At 52.0% G+C, this 22,454-nt stretch overlaps 1 protein-coding gene across 3 annotated transcripts in view; it reads right to left on the reverse strand.

The window, feature by feature from the left end:
* The window catches only part of ZBTB16 (zinc finger and BTB domain containing 16), a 180,526-nt gene that overhangs the window by 52,647 nt on the left and 105,425 nt on the right, over positions 1–22,454 (reverse strand). For all 3 annotated transcript variants that reach the window (XM_040631206.1, XM_040631204.1, XM_040631205.1), the window contains exon 4: positions 3,665–3,751. In XM_040631206.1, the coding sequence (XP_040487140.1) occupies positions 3,665–3,751 (87 nt within the window). The remainder of the gene's footprint in view (positions 1–3,664; positions 3,752–22,454) is intronic.

Consider the following 22,454-nt stretch of genomic DNA (forward strand, 5'->3'; position numbering starts at 1 on the left):
AGACAGTTCCCAACTTTCAAAGCTGAATCAACCCAGATTCTAAAAACAGGCTGAAATCTCATTAATGTCACTGAATTGCATGCTTAAAAAAATACTGTAATATATGACAAATCCTCAAATTGTATACTTTTAACTGGTGAACTGCATGGTATGTGAATTCTATCTCAATAAAGTTGTTTGAAAAAAAACCAGAAAGTATGTCTGCATTGATCACTGCTGTATCTCCGGGGGGTGGTGCCAGGCACACAGAAGGTGCTCACTAAGTGCACAGGGTCTGGTCGCAAACAGCCTCCCCTCCTGCTCACCTGTCACGGACTCAGCCTCCGCCTCGGATCCTGGCTGGGAGGTGGCCTGCTTCCTGCCGCGGCAGGTTTAACCAGCACGGACAGCTCAAGCGGCTCACCGCTCAGCCTCCACAGGCCCCGGATCGGAATTCTCGGGGAGGGATTCAATAAGAATCTGGCTGGGACCTGGGGACACCTGGGTCATGCCTGGCTTTCAAGATAACTAGCTCCAGAACCTGGGCAAAACCACTTGGCCAAGTCACCTTCTCTGTAACCAAGCCAGGGCCTCGCTCACCTCGAAAGCGCTCCTCCAGCTGCCCAGACCGAGGCCCACGGTACCACATTTCCCACTTGGGAAAGGCAGATCGTGGGAGGTCACGGGACATGGAAATGCCTCTGACATAATGATGGCAGCAGCAGCAGCAACTGACGTGTCTTCCCTCTTCCATGCTAGCCCCTTACGGTAGCTTGGCAGCCTGTCTCCAAGATGACCGTCATATGCCACTCTGTATGTGTCTGTCACGACCCCTTGGCCTTCCACCCCGAGTCTGGGGCTGACCTGTGCCTGCTCTGACCAATAAAACATGGCAGAAGTGATGTTATAGGTTTCCAGCCTAGCTCAGAAGAGAGCTGGCAGCTTACGCTTCCGAACTCTTGGGGCCCTGAGCAGTCACGGAAGAAATTCAGGCCAGTCTGCTGCAGAGGGAGACTGCGTGGCAAGCACGGAGAGTGAGGACGCTGTCCTCGATGTCCAGCCCCACACAGCCTGACTGCAATCCCATAAGAGACCTCAAGTGAAAACCACCCAACTGAGCCCAGTCAACCCACAGGACTGTCAGAGATAATAACACTCTGTTGCTTTAATCTGCTGGCGGAGCGGTTCATTACACAGCAATTACTGACACACTTCCCGTGGTCAATTCCCAACACGGGAGCCAGAGTGAGCTGTTTAACACATAAATCGAGTCATGTCATTCTCCCATTCAAAACCCGCCAATGGACTATTATTTCCTTCTCTCTATACATGTTTGTGCGCACGCATGTGGGTGGGGGTGGGGGTGTGCATATATTACTGAGATATCATTTATGTATCATATAACATGTAACTCATGCATTTAAACCATACAGTTCAACAGTTTGTAATATATTCAGAGTTGTGCAACCATCAATTTTAGAACATTTTCATCACCCCCAAGAGTCACTCCCCATTTCCCTTCAATTCCCCCAGCCTCTGGAACCTACTAATTTACTCTCTGTCTGTAGATCTGCCCATTCTGGAAGTTTCCTATAAATGGAATCATACAACGTGCAGCCTTTTGTGATTGGCTCCTTCCACTGAGCGTGACGTTTTTAAGACTCATCTATGTTGCAGAGTGTATCACTCCTCCACCCCATTTTATAGCCAAATAATATTCCATCCTGGGCATAAATGACGTTTTGTTTATCCATCCCTCAGTGGGCGGGCACTGGGTCATCTCTACCTTTTGGCTATTATGAATAATGGTGCTATAAAAATTCACGTGCAAGTTTTCATGAGAACATATGTTTTCATTTCCCTCGGCAGACCCCTAGGGGTAGAATCGCTCCGCATATGGTAACTCTATGTTTACCCTTTTGCGAAACTGCCAGACTGCTGTCCGAAGTGGTTGCGCCATTTTACATTCCCACCAGCCCTGATTTCTTCACGTCCTCGCCAACACCTCTTACTGCCTGTGTTTTGCATCAGACACATCCCGATGGGCATTAGAAACGACTTGTCATTTTGATCTGTATTTCCCTTATGATGGCCCAGTGGTGTTGAGCATCTTTTCATGTGCTCATTGACTATTTGTCTATTTTGGGGGAAATGTCTATGCAGATCTTTTGCCCATTTTTTTATTTCGGTTATTTGTATTTTTGTTATTTGTATTTTTATTATTGAGTTGTAAGAGTTATGTTTTCTAACTGTAGTCTCTTATCAGGGATATGCTTTGCAAAAATTTTATCCCCCTCCAATGGACTTTCAGCACATGCAGAATAAAATCTAAATTCCTTACTAGGGTTGAGAGACCCAGCTGATTTTTGACCTCATCTGCCACCATTCTCTGCGCCTCACTCCCTGCCTCCCCCCCCCCCCCCCCCAGCCACAAGGCTCCTCATGCAGTTCCCTGAGCCTGTCAAGTTCAGCCCAGCCTCAGGGCTTTCTGCAAGTGCTTGTTCCCTCTGAGAGGCTCACTCCCTCACATCAGGACTCTGCTCAGATATCACCTTCTCAGAGAGGCCTGGCCATTTAATCTAAAATACCACTTTTCTCCCTATCACTCTCTTCCCCTTACCCTGCTTCATTTTCCTACTAGCGCGTATTATTACCTGACGTTCTATTACACACTTTCTTGCTATACTGTCTCCCCATCAGAGTCAGTTCCATGAGAGGCAGGAGCGCCATCTGACTCATACGTTACCATACCTTAAATGCAACAAGCGTGCGGGGCACATTGTGAGAAGTCAATCAATATTTTAAATACATCTACTCCTATGGATGAAATGCTTACTATGAGCCAAACACTCTGCAGAGCACTTCAAATAAACTAACTTATTTCATCGTCGTGACCACACGGTGCTATGGAGACAGGTACAATTATGACTCCGCTTTTCTAGCAGACGAGGTGACCCCAAGTGAGAGAGTTTCAAGGACAGATCCCTGGTCTAGCGGGCAGGAAGGGCAGAGCCAGGGTGAGACCCAGGCCATCCCAGCTGCCATGCTCCTGGCTCCAGTATTCACTTGGGCAAGTCACTGTCCCTCCCTGCAGGGTCCTCATCTACGACACGGAAGGTGCCTCCCACCTTACAGAGTTACTGAAAGGCTGCCCCAGTGACACAGATGACTGGTGACGGCACTGAGGCCGAGCAACCAGGGCTCTAACACCAAATAGGTGATCTCATCGTCAGCTGAACGGTTCACACGCATCCTTATGTAGACACCGCTTTCTGTGACCCCATGACTTGACTCACAGCGGGAAGACCAGCCCGTTGTGGCCACTGAGGGTTTCAGAAGTATTCAGATAGAGTGCGAGAGGTTTCCTGACCGTTCACCAAGGGAAGGGGATGCTAGATAACATCGCGGACCTTCTAAGACCTCAACAAGAGCATGCTAGAAGGCTCGTTAAGATGGGACCCTGGTGACCTGTGAGACCTCATCCAGGACAGCTGTCCCTACGAGGCAAGGTCACACGTGGACGTTCCTGCCAGCCAGCCCCACACATGAGAGTAGCTGAACGTGGCACAAGCTCCCCAGGACATGACTAGCTGGCATGTTTGCTGGAAGAGGGTGCCACCAAGCTACCCCATCTCCACGCACCGGCATGCTGGAGGCCCTGGAGAGTGGGGATCAGTCAACTCACCAGTATGGGTCTGCCTGTGTGTCTCCAGGGCATCCTCCTTCGAAAACTGGGCTCCACACTGGTCACAAACAAAGGCTTTGGCACCCGCTGAAAAGAGAGGGGAGGCAGCCACCGTGAGAGTGATATTCGGTTTGTGGGGAAGGCGTCCTGGGCCGAAATCGTGTAGGTGGATGCTGGGGGATGGGGCTGGATACCTGTGACGATCCTGAGTCAGGGACGGTCACTGGCCCCAGCAGCCAGCCCAGCCCAGCCCCTCCTCCAGGACATGACCACCCACCCCACTGAGCTCCAGATGCCACCATCCAGGGGTCTCCCAGAGAGAAGAGGGAACAAAATCAGAAAAACCAACATGAGCAGAGACGGGGTCCCGATGAGATGCCCCAAGAAGCAGCAGGATTCTGGGGGGCTGGCTCCAGCTGAGGCACGGAGAGGAGTAAAGGGTTCAATGAGGCAAACGTGCCCTGTTGCTTAGACTGTACCTTATGGGAAGGCAGGAACTGCTGACGTACCTCTACTTGGACAGCCCCTAACTCAGTACGCCCAAAACTAGACTGTCTGCCCCAACTACCCCCCTTGCACCCGACTGCTCAAAATCCCTGAATGACTTCCCTGTGCCTTCAGGATAGAATCCACACTTCTCACCAAGACTCACAAGGTACTTCTGGACATGCTTATCTTTCCTGCTTCGTCTCTCACCCCTCAACACTTGCTGCCTGGTCTCCAGACCCACTCAGCCAGGCGGGGTCCCTGAAGGGGCCAGGCTCTTCCCCACTGAGAGGCCTTCTGCTCCTCCCGTGTCTGACATCTAGCCCCTCACTTCTGGCCCCAGTATAGCATCCTCTGCACCAGCGTCCATACCTCTGTCCCCGTGTCTGGAGGACACAGCCCTTCCCTGTGCTCCCACAGCACCCTGTATGTTCCAGATCAGAGGCTCACCATGTGCTCTTCTAAATGCCTGGCGACCCATCCCTGCCTCCTGCCACACTGGAAGCTCTCCGAGGAGGGGAGCATGTCGTCGCATGCACAGCTGCATCAGCCCAACACCCAGTGGGAACCGATTACTGTACGTATTTGTGCAATCAACAAAATCAATTCAGTGCGATTCAAATTGATAAACTTTTTCAGAACCATTATTTACAAGGCTCAAGGCGACAACGCCACAGCGTCAAGACAAACAAGACTTTTCACCATTTGCTAACAGTCTTCAAGGCTGTAATACATGATTTCATTCAGGGGGCACCTGTCTTAAGCCTTGGTCGCTTTCATTCGAAAGGTCTTCTGGATGCATCTTTTGCACTGCCTGCCGACTCTCCCTGCCCCATCCGGGCCCTTGCTGGATGGAGCCCAGAACACTGCTGGACTCATCATGGTCACCACACCCACCAGCTGGTCTGATTCACCAACACATGCAGGTGTCTTGAAGGCCACTTGCTTCCTTCCTGCTTCTTGCTCAAGCACTTGCATGGCTCACAAGCTGCACTGATTCTAAATTCCTGGTGGCTGTGAGGCCTGACCACTTAGCCACCTAGCTCCCCGGGGAGCTGTCTTCACCTTCCCTGGGTGGAACCACAGGACCCTCCCTGAGTCTATGAGCGTGAGCACAGCCAGGTCCCAGTTCTCTGCCCCTTTCCATCCTCAAGACCGGAGTGTGTGCATATCAAACACGCCGGCTCCACTCTGCCCATCCCAGGACGCCCTGCACATCGTTCCTTTCAACGCTGTGCTTTACGCTGTATTGGAGTCTTATAAGAGGCAGAACAATTTTTTAAGATTTTATTCATTTATTTGACAGAGCAAGAGAGAGCACAAGTGAGGGGGAGAGCGGCAGAGGGAGAGGGAGAAGCAGGCTCCCCACTGAGCAGGGGGCCTGATGCGGGGCTCGATCCCAGGACCCTGAGCACCCAGCCACCCTGAGGTAGAACTTCTTACACATAATTATAGTAGAAACCTAGTGCTGCTTTCCAACCATCTCGATTTCCTGAGGCTCTACCAGATACCAGGCACGATGCAAAGTGTTTAAGACGTATTGTTGCCTTTAATCCTGCCAACCTTTAAAAGTACATACTGCTATTACCCCCCCTTAGCAGACAAGAAACCCCAACCTCAGAGAGGTTCAGCAGTGCGTAACAGAAGTGCATTCAAACCCAGGCAGCCTGACTTCAGAGCCTTTGCTCTTAATCTCTGTGTATTTTGGCTTCCCTAGCGCTCCATCTACAAAGATACTTGACGGATAAGAAGGTGAGGTATGGGTTTCCTTTCCCCAACTCAAGAAAATAAAATTCCAATATGCTCCTTTGATACATCAAAGTTCTGTGTGAAATTCTAGCTGGAGAAATGGTTCCAATACTTTTTCAAAAAGTTTAAGAACTTCTTCCTTAGAGTAAGAGCACAAACTCTAAGGAACAGAATTCAGAATACAATTTGTAGTATGGGCTTAAGTTAAACAGCAATAAACAGTTCTTGCCAGTGAAGGGTAAAAGGATCCCAGAGTACATGCAGAATGTCGGGTCCTAGGAAAACACCGACCTTGTCTATATTCCAACTGATGAGCCATATATACCCTCTACTAGGTACTCCGTAAATTTTCGTTGATTGGCTGAAAAAATGAATGAAAAGGTGCCCTAGGGAATATATGGAGTCACTTTTCCTTAAGAACTTTAAATATAAATATTGCCAGTTGTACTAGGTGGCTGCAGGAATTTTGCCTGGAGACGGGGAGGTCACGATCACCTCCGGGTGTCCCTTCAGGCTGCCGGGTGTCCTTGGACCAAGGACCCGTACGTGCCTTATACGGCTTCAAGAAAGAGCTTTTGAAGGAACCTGACGGCAAGACAGTCACAATGTGTGTCCGCTCAGGTGGCAGCCAGGACCCCTTTTCATCCACTTACTCTGGAAGTGCAGCAAGTACCTCAAAGAGCAGTGCGGACGAGGTGGGTGGATGAAGTCACAGCCTTCTTGCCCTGAGAAATCCTCCCCAGTCCCAAATCATTAGCCAGCAATGATTTCCTGTGGATCTGTAAGGGATCTGACTTGTGCTGCATTTCTTTCTTTGGTTCTCACAATTCTCAGGGCTCCCTAAAGAAGAAAGCAGCTGGGGAGGCCCGAGGCTGCAGCAGGGCCTGGAGAGCCCCGGGGGCTCTGCCTCCTGCAGGAGCCCAACAGCCAGGTGAGGAGTGTCTGTGCCTCCGCCTCAAAGGGATGTGGTGCGGAGGGTTCTTAGAAAACAGCCGTCCACACGGCGACAGCGGCACCTGTTTTAAGGACCGAGAGCAGAGAGAAAGGAAGGAGGGCAGGTAGGAAACGAAGGGCCGGATGTGTGCCATCGGACAAGTTCAGATGGAGATAAAAACAGCTCAGCACATGTGAGCTCATCAAGGTTGCCGGCTTGGCCCGAGCCTGACCACATCTGGCTGCCCTCAGTGTCCTCCCCTCTCCCCGCCTGCCTTGAAGTCACGACACTGAGCTGAGGCTGTGAAAGTGCCCTGGCCTCCGTGCACAGCCTGACCCACCCAGACAGGTCAGAACTCTCATCACGTGCAGAGACCACAGACGTTGGCTCCCACTTCAGGCTCCATTCCTGAAGCCCTGGGACCCACCCCCACCGAGACCCCAGCCCCCCCAATGCCCCAGGGTGAGCCCAACAGCAAAGACAGGCAGTTCCAGGGCCCAGGAGCCAGCAAAGAGAGGCAGAAACCCCCTCTTCCCAAGGAGGCATGTGCCTTTAAATTGTCTCTGTAATGGCTGGCTCAGAGGCAGAAATATTTGGCAGCCCTGAAATTAAAAGTGATAAATTTCCTCGCCAAGCTTTGATCAATAATAGAGGCCTCATCTGTTAATCAATAAGACAGTCTCTGCCTGTTTACTGTGCATATGTTGTTCGCCGCTGCCTTCGCCATGATGTCAGGTTTGCATTCAAAGCAATTCAAGTGTGTATAAACCACATGGCTATTCCCAAAATGCATTACAGTGACATCATTCAGGCACTAATACACTTATAAAGCATCAGTGCGAGGCAGTGATGGAGGGAGGGAGGAGGTCATGCCAGTTGAGCACAATGGGTGCATGGGGATAGATCAGCATTTACCCCCCACAAAATTTCCTGAGGCTCATCTTGGGAGTGGGAAGAACACCAGGGCCCAGCTCAGGGATGGCCATGCCTTGCCATAGCTTTCCTACACACAGGGATATCTTTTGGATGTCCATCAAGAGTATGCCCAAAGGTGGATTACAGTAAATGAACAGGACGGACAAAATCCCTGCCGTCAGAGAGCTTACATTCTAGAAGGGAAGGCACATCTTTAAAAACCCAGTGAATATAAACCAGGTAGAGGCAAGTGATGAAAAGAGAAATAAATTAAGTGAAGAGGGACAGAGAAGGCCAGGGGCTGCTATCTTTAGGGGGTCGGCACAGAAGAGCTCTGTGATAAGCTGCCATCTGAGTGGGGAAGCTGAAGGAAGCAGTAACACCCCCCAGTCCAAGGAAACCCATTCCAGACAAAGGAGGCCAATGGGCTGGAATGGAGCCAGTGAGGACAGCGGGAGAGATGGGGTCGAGTAGGGGACGGACGGCAGGGACAGAAATTCACAGCCAAAGGGAGAACAGCTGGAAGATGGAGCGGGCTGGACCCTTGCCATCCTCCCCTGCGATTACAGATCTGAGCGAACAGCACCATCTAGAGCGGGGAGCACCGGGTCCTGGGCCTGCCCAGCCACTCACGGCTGCGGACACCACAATGACCCTTCTTCCAGAGCTGGGAAATGGGATCTGCCGTGGTGAAGATCGAAGGGGAAGATGGACCTTAATGAACACAAACTCCTCGTCGGTCACCAAGCACTCTGCAGATACAAGAGCTCACTGACGTTATTTAAACCTCAGGACGCAGGAGAGTGTGCTTTAAAGCCCAGGACTCAGGTCCGATGGATCAGAGCTCGAATCCCAGCCAGGCTAGTCAGGAGCTGTGACCCTGACCCCAGCAAGATGCCTGATCTCAGTGGGTCTGTCACTTCCTCTGCAAAATGGGAACAAAAGTAAGTCCCTCAGAGGATGTGACAAGGTGGGTAAAGGGCTTGGCCTTCTGGGGGGGGAGGGGGCAGACAGACACACCTAGTAAGGAGTAGCTACCATCACCAGTCAGGCTCGGGGTCATGATTTCTTTAAAGAACTTCTCTGTGCCAAGTATGATTGATTTTACTGAAGTTCAATGTACAGTTATTTAGAGGTCATTAATCTCGTGTAAAGTGAGTCTCACATTTATAAAGACATATTTCACTATAATCTCCTCATACACACACACACACACACACACACACACACACACACGCACACCCCTCATGCCTTTCATTTAAAGGTGAGTGATTGTCTTGTTGGGGGAGCAGGAAAATCTGTCAAAGGACCAACATGTCAGTATTGGCAGCTATTCACCAGCCCGGCTCGGAAATACCCCCGGATGAGCCGCAGGAGCCACAGGCCAGCGTCCCGCGCTGCCTGGCTCTCCTCTGTCTTCAGCAGACTGTAAGCTCTGTGCAAGCAGGCAGGGCTGGCCTCTGGCCTGTCCCTGCCCTTTCCCAGTGGCCTGCTCCCTGCCTGCCCAGCAGCTGCGCTCGCTACTGGGTCAATAAACAAAGAAGCCCTCTGGCAGGTTCCAGGCCCACAACTGGCCTGGGAAGAGGGCAGTGGCCATTCAGGGCACTGCCAGGCTGTCCCCTAGGGGGTGGCAGAGTCCTTATTCTACAGACTCTGGGTTCTCTACTGGCCCTTTTGAACACTCAAGGACGTGGTTTCGGCTGGCACTCAGGCAGAGAAAGGAAAGGCTGGAAATGGGGCTGTGGGCTTCCCCTGCAGCACGATCACCCTCTGCTACCCTCCCAGCTGCCCAGGGCTCACACCCCCCACAAGAAGAAAGCAAACCCTCCCTCAGTACACTCAGGAGCCTCCTGTCCAAGAGGCGTCCAGCAGCCACAGTGGACCCTGGATGGGCTGGCAGTAATCTGCTGAGCGACCCCCACTCCCCGCCCAGGCACAGAGTTTATCTGAGGTTCAACGGTAAAGGGACAGACAGATGTCCTTGCCCTGCCAATCCCCTGGGGACCCTGCAGGTGAGGCTCAAGGGTGCCTCACGAGCTACCCTGGAGGAGCAGGAGTGCCTGACCCTCTGAATCTCCCAGACTCCTACTCTCTCCTACTTCTCCCTGACTTCTGGATGCCTCCGGAAGGTCAGACAGGGGCTCTAGGAAGGAGGAGGGCTTGACACAGGTTAAGGTGGGATGGAAAGAAAGTAGGCAGCCACCACAGCCCAAGGAGGCTAGAGATGGTCTAAGGCCTCCACGTGCAGGGGGCCCTTTCGCTCAGTGCTAAGGATCACCTCAACTCAGGAATCAAAGAAGACACGGGCCAGGAAAGCCCTTGTAAAACCATAAAGCTTTCTCTAACCCCCCAGCCTTCCATCCAGCAGAAGCTCGTCAGGCTCCCCGCAGCTGTCCTCCCCCCCACAGCCCCCTTGGCGCCTCCCCTCGGCAAAGGGTGCAGCCTTCCTCCCTACTTGCCCTCCCCACCAGAAACAGGGTGGGGGGTCCCCAGCATCCAGGAAGGGGAGTAGAAGATGCTGAACTCAATCAGAAGTGGGCTGGTGTCTCTCTGAAGTAAATAAGGCAGAAGCCAATGAAAGAAGAAGAAAAAAAAGCAAAATCCCTCCCTCTCCTACCCCCATGCTAATAAGAAGGCGGGGGGGGGGGGGGCTGAAAAAACAATTCACATTTGCCAGCATCTAATGTGGAGTAGTGTGTGCTTTTTCTTTTAATTCCTTGAGATTTTAAAATAAACATCTTGAATGTTCTGATGAGCTATGCATGCCTGCTTACATAAGGAAGTACAGAGTGTACCAAAACAGCAGACCCAAAGAAAGCATAAGCCGTCAGAACAATGAGTACAGACACGGGGCGTTTTACAACGGGCCATGGTGTACAGTTTTATTTACAGTACCTCTTATCAGACAGAGAGCAGGACACCGGCTGCCAGCTCCAAAGGCTAGGACTGCGTGTTCTTTCACTCAAGGAGATGTGTACTCCCCGAGAGGCTCTGCAAGGCGAGCTCGCTTGCTCTCTCTCCCCCTCTCTCTCTAGCTCGCTCTTTCTCCTGCAGCAACACAACAACAACTGATCCAGCACTAGAATCTCTGTAAGGGACACTCATTCGGGGAAGAGGGGAAGCAGTGGGCAGATGTGGGCTGAGCAGGAGACTGGCTCAGGATATGGTTCGAGGAGAGCTCTAGCCGACAAGGAAGTGGGGGCACGGCTCCCACGACAGGACAGGGGAGGGGGGCCGGGGGGGTGATGAAGTAACGGTGCAGGCCCCAATCCGAGGTAGGACTGAGGAAGCCACCAGGACTGTCTCCAAGCCGTGCCAACAGAGACGGGACTAACCGGGGACCGTGAGTGGCAGGTTTTCAGACCTCTAGACGTCAATTTCCCATTGATGACCTGCTAAGTGGCTGGACCTCTCACACGTGGCTCGGTGTTCTCTCCACAGAAGATGAGACCGTGGAACAGGTCAGAAGGAAATCCTGAGGCGTCTCTGGTCTGAGAGAGCACTTCTTACCCTACCCAATAAACCTCATGCTGTCGGGACGCCCCAAGGTGCCCTGGTGCCCTTGGCTGTCACTGGGACCCTGTGGTCTTGATCTCAAGCTCCACACGGAAAACAGGTCCTCCTTGTCCCTTTATCTCTGCAACTCAATTCTCAGAGAGCCTTGGAGAGCTCCCTTGGTCACCACATTCAGCACCAGCAGGAACCCAATAGGCTCAGACACAGCCCCTGACCAGTGCAAACCCATGTGCTCAGTATACAGCTGTGCACTAGGGAAGCTCAGAACCCCTGCTCTGGGCTCACACAGACCAGGTTCAAGTCCCGGGTCTATCATTTCTAGCTCCCACCCTGGGCAAGCTAATTCTCCTGTCCGGGCCTATTTCTGCACCTGTATAATTGGGGCACAGAGCAGCCACCTCCCAGGGCCGAGTGAGGATCCATTTAAATAGTCGATGTAAAGTCTGCAACACCAAGCCTGGCACACAGGACCTGCTCGAAGAATGCTGCTTGTCATTAACATCAGGACTGTTTCCACTACTCTCCCCCACTGGTGACGTCTGGGGCCCATGAAGACATCAAAGGCATGCAGCAAACATATCATAACGTTTGCAATATTCTTACCACCCCAGCCAAAACACAGAGAACGAAAGAAGGGAGAAAAGCTGCCTATTCTGAAAAGTCTTCAACAGATGTTCTCTGGGGAGAGGAAGATAAAAAGAGGCAGAGGACACTAACGATTGAGCACCTTCAAGAAACCCCTCTACGAGCCAACAATCTACAGGGCGCTTGGGGGGCTCAGTCCGTTAAGCGTCTGACTCTTGATTTCAGCTCAGGTCATGATCTCAGGGTCGTGAGATCGAGCCCCATGTTGGGCTCCACGCTGGGCATGGAGCCTACTGAAGATTCTCTTTCTTCTTCTCCCTCTGCCCCTCCCCACTAAAAAAACCAAAACAAAATAAACCAACAATGTACAAATAAAGACAGAGCCCCCGATCACTCTTCCCTGGGAGAAGGTCAAAGAAAAGGCACCTCTCCAGTCGACCCTCAACATTCATGGCCAAGTTTTGACAGCACTATCAACCTCCTACTAAAATGAGTGCAAACCTATTTAAGGTGAATTATTATAAGTGAAATACAAGTAGGATAATAAATCTGTCACAGCAAAAACAACAGTGTGCAAATCTTCCCAAAGCCTAAGTAAGAGTATTGATTTGGGGGTTCACCTTAGCACTGCCTTTAGCCCATTTCTTCCCCAGGCAACTTCCATGACTGGCTAATCAAGGTATGGGGGTAATCAACGCAATGACACAAACCCCTCTCTTGTTAGGCGAATGTCAGCCCCGGCTCTGATGGACCAGACATCCTTCCAGACACACTGGGCCAACTCAGACATCTTGAGGTGAAGGCTCCGCACAGCTGGTGGCCAGACCCGGCACTGAAGTTCTCCTCACTGGCAATATGGTCCTGAGGCCAACTCTGTAGCCTCACTTCCCTCCTTAAAATGGGGTTGTTAACCCCCCCATCTTAACCCTGTAAGAAATACCGGGCACAGAGCGGGTGTACGGATAGCTATTGTGATTATAGAGTAACTTCACTTCACCACGTGGTTGAGTTTCAGGAGGCCAGGCCCTGGCCTGAGCCTTCTGGAACTCCAGCCCATAAGATTCCAGCCCCACAGCTCCCGGGGGAAGGCCCACCTGCAACGAATTCCCTAGAGAGAGGAGACCTGGCATTCCCCGGGGCTCTACCGCACAAGGTACTCAGCTGTTTGGGATGAGAGAGGGCACCGTGGGGGGGCAGGTGGAGGGGCTCAAGGAGAGCTCTCCTGAAACACCACAGAGAGAAATGGACTGAGTCCCGACTGCCCCGCTTGCGCTCTGTAGCCTTGGGCGAGCCGCTTCATCTCTCCATCCGTAAATGACAAGTTTCAAATTGGGACACGTCTCAGGGTGAAGAAAAGATGGACGGGTGCTGTGTGAGAAGCAGCTGGAGGCACATGGCAAAGACCGCTCTCCATGGCTATAAAAGGGAGCTCCTGTGCTTACAACCCTTGGCAATGGGAAGGCGCTGGCTAACCTGAGATGGGGCTGGGTTCTCTGGTTCGGCCAGGGGATTCCTTCTCAAGGAAATACCTTGCTCTATCAGGCAGGCAACGTGGAACAGACAGTCCAGACACTGGGAGAATCATTAGCCAGACAGAGCGGGGCCAAGCCAATGAGGCCAAGGGAAAGGCTGACCCTGGGGTTCCAGGGAACACTGACGCTCTCAGGTGCTCGCAGCTTTTTGTTTAAGAAAGATAATGCTGCCATCTTGGCTTTTGTAAAAGACTAGGTAAAAAGGTCATTAGGGATTTCTGCCATGATTTTTATGGGATAGCTCTTCAACCTTCGGATACCAATAACTGTCTTCTCCCCTGGACATGACTTGGGCATTCTCATTCTCAGGTGAGAGGTTCAGAATGGAAAGAAGGGTTTCTACTGGCATCTAGCAGCTTCAAAGCTCTGTTACCCGAGCCTCTGGCCTCCTCCTCTCAACCTCAGTTACCCTGCTCCTTTCTGCTGAAACACCTTCAGAGTCTTCTATCACAGGCCTTCCCCCGGAAATCTGGCCTAGGGGCCCCCTCCCCCACACACCTCCCCAAGGTGTAAGATTCATGAGTACTGTCTGGACAATGGCGAAAAGCAAAACCAGGCCACTCCAAGGGCAATGGCCAAGATCAAAGCCCTGCCTGCCCACAGAATTTCGAACCGAGGTCTGCCACCACCCCAGTCCCCCAACATTCCCTGACACTCCCTCCAATTAAATTCTCACTTGAGTTATTTTCAGAGGGAAGGCAGGGCACAGCAGCCCTCCCCAGCCGTCCCCACGTTGTGGTTCTGCCTCTGACCTCTGGGAGCCACGGTGTCCTCACCTGCCAAGGAGCCACTGACACCTTCCTCCAGCCCCACAAGTGCACAACTCCAGGGGCACCACTCACTCAGCAGCAGGGCCTTGGGGTGTTGGGAGGTTTAAATGAGGCAAGGCACATGAAGGCGCCTCACAATGGAGCTGGCTCTGGGCAACGGCACCCTAACTCTTCCCGCCCAGGGTCCCAGGGGTCCTGCAAGGACTGCCCCCAAGGTGGAGCAGTAGGGCTCTACTGCAGCACTGATATGATAACAAGAATACAAATAGCAAACATTTATTGAATATTATGAAATAAGCCCTGTACTAATGGCTTATTGTGCCATATTCCATTCAACTCTCCCCTCAATTCTGATATTATCCCCATCATGAAGATGTGAAAACGCAAGTTTGAAAAACCTGGTTCACTTAGCCAAGGTCTCATAGCTAGTACGCATCAAAGAAACAAAATCCGGGTGGCAGCATGGAAAGCCCACCTAACAGAGGCCTTTGATGCGATCAAAGGTTAAAGAATAAAATGTTCCTAGTCAGGGGGACAGAAAAAGGTCCGAAAGGCAGTGCGCTCAAGTCTTCTGTCACCCTCCACACTCTGGAGCTGAAGGTCTTTCCCACAAGCTCTGAGGCCGTCCCCCTCCAGGCAAACGCTCGTCTCTGAGCATTTTCTCTATTAAGAGCAGCTCCCACTTCCTGGGGCCGAGGTGTGGCAGCACTGTCCACCAGAGGCTGGACTGGGAGCCAGGAGCACCAGGGTCTAGATCTGGCCCTGTGGAACACATTGGTATATTCTAGAATCCTGATTTACTCGACTGCCTTTTTTCCATCTGTAAAATAGCCCCTCAGTGCCACCTGATGATGGTAGGAGAGGAACGAGGTCAAGGACATGAAAATGTGCAGGGCTTTACAGAAGAGGTAAGGCCGATCCTCAGAGCTGACTTACAATAAAACCCCAGTTAGGAATACCAATCCATGGGTGCGCCTGGGTGGCTCAGTCGGTGAAGCCTCTGCCTTTGGCTCAGGTCATGATACCAGGGGCCTGGGATCGAGCCCCACATCAGGCTTCCTGCTCAGCAGAGAATCTACTTCTCCCTTTCTTTCTCCCTCTGCCTCTCCCCCTGCTTGTGCTCGCTCACCCTCTCTCTCAAATAAAATCTTAAAAAAGAAAAAAAGAAAGAAAAAATATCCCTCCATGACTAACCCCCCTCCTCAGCATTCTCCTTTTGATTTCTAAGCAAGCAAGATATTCTATCATAAAAAACACTCTGTTGTTGGGGCATCTGGGTGGCTCAGTCAATTAAGCCTCTGACTCTTGTTTTCGGTTCGGGTCCTGATCTCAGGGTTGTGAGATCAAGCCCCGTGTCGGGCTCTGCACTCAGTGGGGAGTCTGCTGAAGATTCTCTCTCTCTCTCTCTCCCTTTCCCTCTGTCCCTACCCCCGGCTTGCATGTGCTCTCTCTCAAAATAAAATCTTTAAAAAAACCAATCATCTTCAAAGTCGAAAAATGGACTCTCACATTGATGGACGACAGCAAACTCATTCTTTCAGAGGCTGAAATAGATAAGGTTTCTTTGGTTGACCTTCACGTAACCAAAAAGTCTCTTTACTCCCCCTTCCTGGGCAGCCTTGCTAATCGGGGCTTTACAGAACAGATGCTCATTCTTGGCCACAAGGGTCTCTTCCCTTTGCCACCCCCCTGCCTGTGCCCCTTATAACCTGCCCTTTATTCACTGCCCAAATTGGACCCCTTCCCCCAAGAACAGCACGCAAATCCAATTCGTTTGTGGCTAAATATGTAAACCTTAGGCTAAGGGGTCCATCCCTAGACTGCAGAGTTGTCAGTTCCTGTAAATTCACACACACACACACACACACACACACACACACACACACACACAAACCGGGGCAAACACCAAGGCAGGAGCAACCAGTCCACAGCTTCTACTGTTCCTCTCTTCCCGATGACAGCTGGGAAAGAGGCCCGTCACCTGGCTCGCCCGTCACAACACCCACCGCCCCATCTCAGACCGAGCCCAGGGGACTGCCACCCTCCCTCCCCCTTCCGCGGGCCCCTTGGTGGCACGTCGCGGCTGCCAGTCTCTCCAGGCCTGCTGTGGCTTTCAGAAAACAGAGCATTTCTATTTTTAGCCCATCTCAGCCTAATAATACCCCCCAACACCCATTCAGCTTAATCACTTTATTGAGGACAAGAAGCAGGCTCTCCAGCCCGGGTGCTTCTGATGTTAGGAAGTAGTAAAATGTTCAAACTGGTTAAAAATGACACTCATTGGCTTGCCTTTGGTGTTTCTGAGACCTTAATTGAGGCCCAGGCTGTGGATCTAAAGAACCTTGCAGGTTTCGGAGTCTTTCCTTCTTACCCCCTGCACATAATTGAGGTGTTACATTACAACTCCAGCACTGACATTTTCAGGCTCAAAATTCAGAAGCCTTGAGACTCCACACTTTTCAAAACAGAAATACGGCCTGTCACACTCTAATGCCCCTTCTTAGCATGAACCACCCCCCACCCAAAACAACAAAATGCAACTTGCCTCTTCTGGCCGACCTTGTGCAAAGAGCTGGGGGAGATAACTGTCCCCATGTTAGGCGTTATTAAAGCGAATGTGACAACTAAAATGACATCGAATTGCTGCTTGAAAACAGGAAGGTTTGTTTGGTGTAATTAAAGGACCTGAGAATTTGGTGTGTGCAGAAAATAGACTGTTGGCAGCCCTTTCGCACGCACCTTTGAGACCGTGACTTCCAAAGCTTTGGGGTGACATTCACGAGCATGCAATCTGTGCCTTGTGAACTAGGGCCTGGGGGGGGGGGGGAACGAGAGCAGCCTGGAAAAGGGATGAAAATGCCTTGGTCTCAGAGGCGAAGACCCGCGGCATCAGGGGCAGGCAAGCCCGGGTTTACACCCCAACTCTGCCTCTTACTTGCGGGGCAATCTGGGCAAGTCAAGTCAGTTTCCTCCGTATCCAGTGGAATTGTAACAGCACCAGCATCAGCGGGGGCTTGTGGGGATCGAGTGAGATCATGCAGTGTCTGGCACAATAACCTGGCACCTGTCGGCCCTCAGTCCAATGCTAACCGCCACGGTTCCTGTCCCTGCTCTTCTCTACTCTGCTATGGGCACCTTCTAAGACAAAGGGTTTAGTCCTTGTCTCTGCAGCCTTGCACACACAGAAAAAAAAAGGAATTTGATGCTAGAATGGCTTATCACCAGCCAGTCGCGTGCAATCTCGGGATGTCTGTAGACACGGGGTAAGGAGCTCCACGGACTCAACGTGACTGATGGAGTCTGTCCCAAGCAGCTTTGAGGGCTGGATGACCTCTCGGGTCCCTTCCAGCTGGGTCCCAGGCCTGCAAGCTTACCTGGGAGAGGCTCCTCTGCCTTCCCAGCCAGCCCCTCCCCTCTCCGTTCCTCCCTTCCTCCCCTTCATAGGCAAGGTGCTCAGAGCCCCTTTATAAACTTCTTGCTCTTCGGAAGGCAGAGGCGGGATGCCTCATTAACTTCCCTAGCTAATTTTACAATTTAACCAAACACCACATTCCTGCCTTGATGCAGCCAGCCTCTGCCTGCGACCAGCGTTTATAGCTGTGCGATGGAGGAAGGAGGTGGTCCAGGCCGGAGATGCGGCAGAGTCTCCAAACTAAAGTGGGAGACGGAGAACAGAAGGGTCGTGTGTGTGTGTGTGTGTGTGTGTGTGTGTGTGTGTGTGTTAGGCAACTCTGCCTGGGCTGTTTGGGGCTGAAAAGTGAGGGAAGAAATCCACACAGGGCCACAGTGTCAGAAAGATGGAGTGCTCTGGTGACAGTGACTCTGGCGGCCCCCCACCCCTACCCCCGGGGGCCAGGGGCCAGATCTAGAAGCACACTTACATGCTGTCCTCTGAGGGGCATGGTTCAATGCTGATGAGCAGCAGGGCCACTCAGAGGACACGTTCAGCTTGGCCAGGCCTCAGCACCCCTATCAAAGGGCACTGAGAGGCCCCCTCCCAGCCCACTTAGCCCAGAAGCCTTGTGGATGGCAGGTTCAGGCTCCTACCTCCTGATGAAGGGTCTGGCTGAGGGTGAGAGGTGCTGGGAGGGCAACATGTATAAGAAAGTTCTACCATAAAGAATCCTCTGCGGGGGGGTGGGGAGGCTCCTTGGAGGTGCAGTCAGTTAAGCATCTGACTCTTGATTTCAGCTCAGGTCATGATCTTGGGGTCATGAGATCAAACCCCGCGTCCAGCTCCACATCGGGCATGGAGCCTGCTTAAGATTCTCTCTCTCCCTCTGCCCCTCCCTAACCCCCAACCCCACACACACCCGTGCACTCAAAAAAAATAAAAAAAGAATCCTCTGGGATAAGAAAGACCCCCCCCGCCAGGAGTTACACTGGTCCCATTTACGCAGGCCCACACCCCACCCACCCGTGACACATAGACCCCGAGAGAGAGAAAGAAGGTATGATTGGGGCCTTCTTGCTTGTGGTCAGGTCTTGCTCTCAGCACATCGGTCCCTGATAAAGACACCGGACGTGACTCTCCTTACTCCCTGGTCAGCTGTCCCCAGGCTTCCGAAGCCTGCACCTGTCCCTCACCATCTTCTATTCCAGAGCATCTGACTCTGGGCCCCCCAAATCTCAACCAGCGCAAAATTGACCCAGCAGGGCTCTCCCAGATGTACTGGGTTGTTCCCATCAGGCCCCAACAGAGAGCCCAGAGATCTGGGCCTGTCAGACAGAAACCCGTGACGGATAGCAACCTCCTGAAAGATCTGGTCGCTGGGCCTCTGTCTGTCCTCAGCCCATGAGAATGAAGGCAACTGAGGAAGACTCCAGCAAATCAAAAGTTTCAGGGAGTTCTCTCCTTACCTGGAGTTACCTCGTTACTGAAAATGACTGTGGCCTTGCCTAATTGCTCCAACAAAATGCGCATTGCAGCCGCCAATGAGCTCCCAGTGCTCCATTAGCCCATAATAGTCAGTGAGGGAGCTGCTGGGGCCTGATCCAACTACCCCGGAAGACTTCCTATCCCAACTACCTAATGGAAAGTTTAGAACTTACTCCCCCCCCCCCTTTTCCTGGCAAGTGAAAGAATTCCCAAAATGGGGTGGTTGTGGGGAAGGAGGAGGGAACATATTAACTAGGGGGGGGGAGTCTTGAAGAGACCTCTTTGTCAGGCTGAATCCTGGAGAGGGTCCACCTAAAGGAGCACTGCCATATAGACCACCCACCTTTCTGTCTCCCACTGGCTTCCCACCTGCGGGGGCAGCTGGGGCCTCCTTCAAGAAAGGCTTACAGTAGGCTGGGGTGCTGGTCCCCCGTGTGCCTCCACTTCCCTCCAGGGCCTCTGACCTCATCCTTTCCAAAGCACAGCCCTTTAAGCTATGTGTCCTCAACCTGGGCTTCGGGGAGCCCTGGGCACTCAGCCTATTTGGGTTCCTCTACTCTAGTGTGAGAAATACACACTCCTCTGGATCTGTGTCGAGTTTGAAGCTCACTTGTGCATTCGTGTTTGTTCTGCGGATAGGTCAATACGGTGGGACCACCTGAAGCGCTAGCTTCTAGTTTTTAACGCAAAGTTTCTCAACCTGCAGGCCAAGGACAGTCATAACATCCTTAGAACTCTGAGGATTCTCCACTACAAGACACTGGGCTCTAGCCCTCCTCAAGACCGCTGTGGACAGAGGAGGAGGAGGAAAAGGAGGAGGAGGAGAAGGGAGAGGCTGGCTCTAACTCATAGAAGCTCTTGCTTCATCTTGTCTAGAAAAGCAGACCCCTTGCCCACCATGAAGCGCCATCTGGACATTCCAGCAGGAAAACAAAACCCCACAACCCTCCCTCCTGAAGCCATTGCTCATCGACCTGGTCCCTGGGAGTTTCTCCCTCTTGTACACTGTTGTCACTTACTCTTTCCCCTTTATAGGGACCGTGAGCACACCCAGCCTTGCTGACGGCTCGTGTCATCTTCTCAGCCAGACCCATAGCCCCTGGCTGGTAGGGACCCTGGCAGCTGCCTCTCTGTTCTGCCACGGTTTGCCTGTCACTGGCCCTCAGTGGATCATTGCTAAGTGATGAATCTATTCATGAATGATCCCCCCCCCCCAAAGAAAGCCACATGTAGTGACCCAGAACAGTTAGAGGGGTTTCTCTACTGCCCAGCCTTTGGTGTCTGGTTCCCATTTGGTTGACGTTTCTGCCCCAGAGAAGACTCCAGCATCCACAGTGTGGGCCTGGGGAAGATAAGGTTGTTGAGGAACAGATATAACAAGCTTCATGCCAAGTGGTCCACAGTTTCGCTAGACAGAATCCAAAAGGTCAGGGAGGCCACTATCTCCCTGACATGTCCCACTCAGAGACAATGATACTCTGAGGAGCTAGTGACAACCTAAGTCATCAGAACACCCACATTTCTGGGATGCAGCACCGGTGAGCTGACCCTTTCACTCCTGACTCAGCATCCCAGAGGGCCTCCCCCCAGGAGCAGAGCACCCAGCTGTTGCCGTGCAAGAGGCACCCCAGGCAAGCTCTCCAGGCCTGCCCCTCTTCTCTGTATGGGATGGTGTTGGGAAAGTGACAAGACCAAGCTCTTGCCTGGTTAGGAGGGCCAAACACTCCCAGAACCACCCAATCCCCAGCCCCATAAAGGCAATGAGGAGGAGTAATGGTCACCATGGCAGTGCAGCTCAACACATGAGTCCGGCATAGCAGGGAGGGGCTAACAAGCCACCCACCTGCTCCTGGTGGCCCAGGTACAAGGTCCCGAGCAGTAGCCAATGACTGGGCCACACCGCCCGAGCTCCAGGATCCCTAGGGACAGGGCCTTACTGGCTCTCCCCGTCTCAGCATCCCAGGCTCTGAGACACTGGGCACCTCCACAGAGAAGCGAGCATTGGAACAGGTGCAGCAGCGTGGTATGCTAGAAAAGCAAGAGTGTGGGGGGAGGGGGCAGACAGCCCTGGCTCCAAACCCAGCTCTACCGCTTCCTGGCTGTCTCACCTTACGCAAGTGACTTCTTCAGCTCTTGAAGCCTTCGTGTCCACCCCTGCAAAATGGAATCAGTATCCACACTCCAAAGTCAATGCAGGATAGCTGAGCTCAGACATACAGAGCGCCAAGCGCTGTGCCCGAAACGCACCAGGCCTTCAGTAAAGTACCTTTCGCTCCTTCCCTTGTCCCCACCGTCCATCCTGAACCATTCACTTATTCAACAGAACTTAACTGAGAGTCTGTGATGTATTTGACCCTAGGGAAGCAACAGAGCGGACTACCAATAAGGTTTTGCCTCCATTCCTGGTCTGGTCGTCCAGACTGCTGAGTCCCAGGCCTGGAAGGAAGAAGGAGGGAGCTTCAGAGCTATTCCCTACCAGACACCTATCCGCACACTCACCCACTCGCCCGTTAGTTTATTCAAACAATGACTGAGTTATAACCACCATGCAGGTTGCTCTGCTAGGTAGTGAGGGGGACGTGGAAATAAATCACGGGTTCTGAAGAAGCTCAGAGTCTAGCAGGCAAAAAAAGGACAAGCAAATAAATAGCTTTGACACAAAGAAGGTGACAGGTGCCATAAGAGGGGGTAGATAAATGGCTCTGAGCAATCAGATGGGGGGTGGCCTCTTGTCCTGCCCAGACAGACACATCCTATGGCTGAGCCGGCTGACTTTGAAAAGACAAGAGAAAAAGGAGCACTCGCCGCTGGCACCATTCCTAGCATGGGAAACAGGCAGGATCTACTTGAAAGGACTAGAGGCAGGTTAGAGCCTTTTCTGGCAATTCCCAAAACTCGTGCTTCCTCGAGCTGACTGGGTAGCTGGACAGAACGAACCCAGTCAAAATCCTACAGATCTTTAAAAAAAAAAATCATTTAGCTACTGCCAGGATGATAAAAGAACCTTGCCATTCAAAGGGAGGGTCCACACGGGGAGGAAGGTGGGGCTGCAGGGGGAGAGGAGGAGCGGACAGAGAAAAAAGGGGAACGCCCCCCAAATATGGACCAGGGCGACCAGCGGAGAAATGTATGCATTGTAGTTGCTTTACTACCTAATTAATTCAGTAATTTCAAAAACAATTTTATTTATGTTCCATTTACCACATCAAAAGTAAAAAAAAAAATCCTACCGATGCTAAAATAATACCTCAAGGCATCTATTTTTAATCAGTTAAAAAAGGGGGGGTGAAAAAAAAAAAGCAGCCCTGGTTTCTATACAATCTCTCCCGGGCAGACCACCAGCCCTCAGAGAGAGAGAGAGAGAGAGAACACAGCCAAGCCCTCTCTGAGAGCCTTCCTGGCTGCTCAAAACCGAGCTTGTCAA

This window comes from Ursus maritimus, unplaced genomic scaffold, assembly GCF_017311325.1.
Source record: "Ursus maritimus isolate PB19 unplaced genomic scaffold, ASM1731132v1 scaffold_16, whole genome shotgun sequence".
Lineage (NCBI taxonomy): Eukaryota > Metazoa > Chordata > Mammalia > Carnivora > Ursidae > Ursus > Ursus maritimus.